Source organism: Gymnoscopelus microlampas (genome assembly GCF_963454915.1).
Source record: "Gymnoscopelus microlampas genome assembly, chromosome: 8".
NCBI classification, from domain to species: Eukaryota; Metazoa; Chordata; class Actinopteri; order Myctophiformes; family Myctophidae; genus Gymnoscopelus; species Gymnoscopelus microlampas.
Genome location: NC_139945.1, coordinates 42,648,768 through 42,655,414, shown reverse-complemented (window position 1 = coordinate 42,655,414; position 6,647 = coordinate 42,648,768). Strand labels below are relative to the sequence as shown.

The 6,647-nt window shown below is 39.9% G+C and overlaps 1 protein-coding gene across 1 annotated transcript; it reads left to right on the top strand.

Moving 5' to 3' along the window:
* Positions 1-337: 337 nt before the first annotated feature.
* serpinf2b (serpin peptidase inhibitor, clade F (alpha-2 antiplasmin, pigment epithelium derived factor), member 2b) lies at positions 338-4,701 on the top strand (the record flags this gene model as incomplete). The annotated part of the gene is made up of 8 exons (XM_084064016.1): positions 338-346; positions 2,193-2,267; positions 2,414-2,693; positions 2,867-3,010; positions 3,283-3,471; positions 3,641-3,783; positions 3,991-4,195; positions 4,355-4,701. 8 exons carry the CDS (start codon positions 338-340, stop codon positions 4,699-4,701), a joined length of 1,392 nt encoding a protein of 463 aa, XP_083920142.1.
* Positions 4,702-6,647: the final 1,946 nt, after the last annotated feature.

Below are 6,647 nucleotides of genomic sequence, written 5' to 3'. Positions count from 1 at the left end.
TGAGCCCCCCATACAGTTTTTAAGTTGCTCGATTCAGTATTTAGATATTTGATATTCATTTTATCACAGACGCCCCCTTCCCATACAAACCCACTGCTGTAACTTCAAACTCCATTTTAAACATGTTAGATTCATCAAAAACACCCGTCCCTGCTTCTGCTGACTCACCCTGCCCCCCTAATGCGTGAGGGGGCCGTGTTTTTCCGATTATTTTTTTCATTTATTTTATTTTCTTATTTTATTGTATTACATTTTTTTCATTTTCCAAAAAATATATTAGAAATAAATGAAAAAAGTAATTGAAAAAACACGGCCCCCTCATGTATTCGGGGGCGGTATGAGTCGGGTGAACCAAGGATGAGTGTTTTTGATGAATCTAACATGGTTAAAATGGAGTTTGAAGTTACAATGGGTTTGTATAGGAAGGGGGCGTGTCTGATAAAATGAATATCAAATATCTAAATACTGAATCGAGCAACTTAAAAACTGTCTGGGGTGCTCACAAAGCCCGAGTAGAGCATAAAATGACCAAATTTTTTTTTGAAAGTGAAATATCCCTTTAATTGACCAGGGTCCCCCAGGGGTCTGTACTTGGGGGAGGCCCCTCCTTTTCCCCCTCTACACAAAATGTCTTCGCCGAAGATCTATTTGCTTTGCTTTGCGTTGCAACTTGTGACCTTGTAGATCTATCTTTTGCAGAATGTTTTCATTACATTCCATAATAGGGACACTAGGGTTCATTTGGTTAAGCACAAGCAGTGATTTCAAATAGCTCTTCATTTGGCATTTGTAGCCCGAGAGCAGACAAGCGACAGGTCATAGTTTATTATGATTCATGCGCCTTACCAAATAATTCTGGGAAATGTTTTCCTTGGTTTCTCATACACTATTTCCATGACTCAAAAGATGTTATTACTTTACAATAGGTTTGACCAACCACACACTTTTGCAATTAAACAATCAGCATATTATCTTATTGCTGTGTTAAGTTCTTATAGTGTTAACATTGTGATACTGAATAGCCAACCTGAATAGACCTCCAGGTTGGACCCAGGATTAGTCTCAGTAGTGACATTTACAAACAAGTAGTGACTTAGGCTATATGAGGCACCGATCAATGTAAGTTGATTTTTAACTGTTCACTGAGCAAGTGGCAATCTTTTACACTAGGGATATCTGTCATTCACATTCACCTAGTCTGTTTTTTTGGAACAAGATAGGAGGGGTTTGATCTAATTTAAAAGAAGGTAAGAGTGTTTTATATAATCTTTTATTACACTGGTAATGACTACTTTGAAGCTTTTGGTGTAATGTACTAAAAGGTAATGATTACCTTTGTAAGATTACTTTCCATGTGTTCCTTTATGCATATGTGCAGTATATTAAGGAATCCTTAAAGAAGTAAAGATATACATTTCTTATAGCACAGTGGGGAATTGACGAGTATAACACTATTTCAGACACATTGACATTACACATGTTATTAATTGAATTGCTGACAAAACATTTATTTTTGTTTGTTTTATGGAACATAAAACATCTGTATACTGTATACGATTTTATAAAAAAATAATTTCTGTATTTGGTCATGTGGTTCATAAAAGCATGGTGAGAGCACACGCTTTACAATTTCACTGAAGCGGTCTCTCATGTTTCAGACATTGTTGAAATTATTTTGGTGCTTTTCAAAGAGCGAAACTAGGCCTAACATCTGCATTGTCATAAGTCATGAAAAGTACTAACCTAAACAGTTAATATTGGAATTGGAAAAGGAATATTTGGGAATAGAATTTGATCTCCAGAAAGATTACATTTAAATGTTTTACTCTATTAGTATTGTATAATTGTTTGAGTATTGTTATTTGGAACTGAAAACGTTACACTGTCCTTTGGTCAACATCATTTCCGTCTCTTCTAGGAACACTGTGAGGACATGGACCTTTTTCTGGCACTCCTGTTGACGTGTCTGTGCAGAGGAGTTACTGTAAAGTCCAGTTTTTACATTGTCTTCATGCTAAACCGCAAAGTATTTTTTGCTTGAAATTATGTTATTTTTGGCGAGTCGTACAACAAAGTATACAATTTGGCTTAAAACGTAGATCATACACTGCCATCATTCTTTTAGTTTAAATGCCACTCTTTGTGCCATTATGTTATGTAGACCTAACCATGTATATTGTGTTTCTGTTCAGATTGCTAATGGAGAAACTGATGAGGCAATCCCCTTGGTGCCTCTTATTCCTTTAATGCCTAGCCACCCCATAGAGGTGAGGCCCAAAGATGAGATGTTTGGATGTTTTTTGCATTACCGTACTCTTGAGTAACCTGGCAAAAGGATGAACACTGCTTTGATGTACCCATGCATTTTGTATGCCCCTTTGCTCAACTGTCGCCCACTATTCCTTGCCTTCAGAAAGTGGTAAACGGAAGCACATCACAACCACCAAATACAACTGCCACTCAGAAAACCACAGTCACCACAAATACAGGTACAATTGATCGACCAGATGGGGGCTCATCAGAGGAGGACCAAGATGGATACTGCCGAAGCCCAGAGTCCAGGGAGGCCATAGCTAATGCCTTCCAAAGACTGGGAATGCAGCTTCTACAGAACCTAGAGACAACGCCCAAGGACCCCAATGTGATCATATCTCCGCTCAGCATATCATTTGCTCTCTCCCAGCTGGCTCTGGGTAATGATCTATTATTGTAGCTTTTAAATAATGAGAAATTGTATGTTGCTTTATACATGCAAGCACATCTGATAGAAATGTCTTGGCATCTGATATAAAATTATGGACAATGTATTATGCAACCATTCTTTTATAAAGTCAATATTATGACCTGTCTGTTCTTGTCAATTTAGGAGCAGTAAATGAGACCGAGAAGCTTCTGATGCACCATCTCAATGCAAATACTCTACCTTGCTACCACCAGTCACTGCATTATGTCTTAAAGCAGCTCAGAAACAGTGACCTGCAAATTGCATCAGGCATCTTCCTTGACAAAGGTTAGTGCTTAAATAAATATGTGGTTACTTCATCTGTGGAGTATACTGTATTAAACTTAACAAATCTGTCTGGGACCATACTAACAGTTGAAACTATGATTAGGATTTGACACAAACTAATTTTATGTTCATTGCAACCTTTATTTTGTATGATTTATGTCCCTCACCAGTCATATGATTAGGAAAAGTGTTGTAATTAGGCAAGTGAAATAGTGCAGCTCTAAAGAGCACGTTTAAGAAATCAATGGAACAGTATTTGATGTGTGTTTTAGGGTTTCAGCCAAAGCCAGAGTTTATCCTCGAATCCCAGCAACTTTATGACTCAGAGCCAATGACCCTGGAAGGGATGCAACAGATAAATGAGTGGGTTGAGAAGGCCACGAGTGGAAAAATGACTGACTTCCTTACTTCTTTACCGCACAACTTGCTCCTAATGCTCATTAACGCTGTCCATTTCAAAGGTAAACTAAAGTGGATGAAATCTGACCAAATGGCACTTATAACTTGTGTGTTGCAAGATGATCATTTTAAAGAACACAACTGATTCCAAATATAATGCAATTTGGACTAATACTATATCTGACTGTTGTGGTAATATAAGCTGATGTAACTCGTCCTTGTTTACAACAGGAGAATGGAAATCTCGCTTTGACCCACGCTTCACCTCCAGAGGTGTGTTCTACATTGATGACAAACAAATGGTTGATGTTGAAATGATGGAAGGTGCCAAACACCAGTTGAGTGTGCTCACTGATAATGAACTGGAGGCTCAGGTAAAATACTTTTCCTTGAAACTAGAGTTACAAGATACAATATGGCCAGTTAACAACTTCCCTGTTGTGGTAGAATCAATGTTGCCTCTTTAATAGCAAAGATATATTGAATATATAATAATAATAATAATAATAATAATATGTACATCGGGAGAAAATGCTCACAGCTCCTCATTATTTTGGACATTATTTCTTCTGCTCATGCAGGTGGCCCGGTTCCCATTTCAGAAGTCGATGAGCTTGATAGTGGTCATGCCCCTGTCTGGCCAGCTGAATATGTCAGAAATTGCAGCAAAGCTGAATTTCACAGACTTATATGAACGTCTGCCCAAGGAAAGGGCAGTGCAGGTTAAAGTCCCCAAATTCAAACTCGAGTACACTCAGGATCTACAGGAAGTTCTTACCAAGCTAGGTAAGGCTGCTCAACCGTCTCCAGTCCTTGTGTAGGCTAATAGGCCTAGTTGAAGACAGACGTGTATCATCAGACATAATCACTGAAGTGTCTATTCAGTCTCTAGATCTATTCTACACCTTGACTTGAATTTGCTTGTTACTGTATATCCCATGACAGGTCTAGGGGAGATATTTTCTCAACCCAACCTAGCAGCGATGGCAGATGGCCCCCTGCTGGTAACCAGTGTGATGCACAAGTCCAGCATGGAAATAAATGAGGAGGGTGCTGAGGCTTCAGCAGCAACCACTGTGGTCATCTCACGAGCATCAAACCCCATCTTCTATCTCAACCAGCCCTTTTTCCTCGCCCTTATGGATGATATGACCCAAGTACCAATCTTCATGGGTGTCATCACCAACCCTAACCCTGAAGCTCCTGTCTTGCAGAGAGCGGTACCTGGAAACGATAAAGTGGGATTTCCTACTGATAATTATGATAGCTATTTTGGTCGCCCACCTAAGTAATAACTATTACATAGATAGCTCTCAAAAAGAAATCCCAGACAAGGAACTCAGATGACTTTATGACTGTACATATTTGACCTACTATAGTACAGTTAGCTAGATCCAAAATGGGTATAAAACAGATGCTAATTTGTTTAATGTTGCGTTATGAATAAACACTCTGCAGATCCTAGTATTCCCTGCAAATGTCTTCTCCTTAATAGATTGCAGGATTTGCTCCTGAAGAAGACACAAGAAATTACAAAATAATTTGTATTTGTATTGACAAATACTGTACATGCCAATCTTTATGTTAGGGAAACTAATTCTGTTCAGATATTATAAAAATAGATCAGATCAGTTTGACCACGGACAGGGGGAAAAATATGATAAGCAAATCTGAACTTTGAGTAAAAAGGTCCCTGATGACTTGCTTTTCATGCTCATCACCACTGATGCCCTGCAGGTGAAGCCATTGTTACACTAGAACATACTGCCATCATCAAGATGCTCCAATGTAGTATAAATAGATAAAAAGTCCTGTGACATGCTTCCTGACAAAAATTATGTATATTTTCAACACGACTTAAAGGCTATGTGTATTTTTGGCTGTAAATTGGCAGTAAACATAGGCTATACTATACTGTACATGACGAACTCTCCTTGTAATAGTGTACCCTGCATCCTTAATTGGGGTTTCCTATGTTTTGACAGTCAATGGTGGAAAGAGAACTCAAGTACTCTTACCTCACAGTAAAACTACTTGTGATGAACACTACTCAAGTAATAGGATTTACCATTTAGAGAGATGCTGCTATCACCTTGTGTGGAATGTTGTCCATTGTCAGAAATCTTAGAATAATCTGTCATGACAGGTACAATAAAGCAAACAATGTTCATTCATTATTGCAAAACTTGACCATGTAAACAGACAGATAAGCTACCATCATCCATAACTTGCACTAGGCATAATTGTACTTGAATTCACAAGGGTGTTGCCCTATGTTACAATCCTGCATGCTAATAATCCTCTCAAGTATCTTTTCTATATTATTATTTGATGGCCAATGACAGGCACTGTTGTAATAATGTGGGGGAAATAATATCTAAAACTTATTTTGGAGCCAAAAAGAGAAGAGAAAGAAGCAAAAAGAGCCGATCCACAGCTCCTATGTAAATTATTCCTCCATAATCTGTGGTTGACTGGGTTATGCACAGTACTTAGATAATCGTGAGTAGGGAACTAGTAGTTATAATAGATATAGCAATTCCTCTCCCCCATTCCTGGCAGAGTAGTTTCGGACAAGCGTATTGAGTGGCCCTGTCTTTCCCTATTTAGGACTGACCGTGGGTAGCTACCTGGGACGTAAGTCGGGGCTTGATCAACCCTGGCTGGGTCACCTGGGCGAGGGTGTATGTTGCGAGACCAGAAACATCCTATGACCCCAGGCTACAACACTGATGATACGTCCCAGGTGCATCCATGTGATGTTTTTTCGTTATAGTTATTCTATTTATAGTGGCTCATAGGAATTTATAGACTACGTGACAACCAGGAATAGATTGGTGACCACCGGAGAGACGGGTGACAGCCGGAATGTAGACGGCATCCGGGAGCAGTTTGGGTTGGCGCCCCAGTCTGTGTCTTCCGTGAGGAAGAAGCCCAACAAATCCACGGTGAGGCCTTTAGGAGGGCCATTCAAGCAAGCCGCTAAGGGAGCCTGCAGTACCACCACGGGCCAAGACACCATCACACCAGAATGAAATGTTTGGAGCGGGGGAGTCTGGTGCAACGCACATGGTCCTGGACCTGGTGAGACGGAGGAGGAGCCCGGCCAGGAGGCCATCCACAGAGCCTAGCCCCTCCATGTACCAGCAATTCCTCTCCCCCATTCCTGGCAGAGTAGTTTCGGACAAGCGTATTGAGTGGCCCTGTCTTTCCCTATTTAGGACTGACCGTGGGTAGC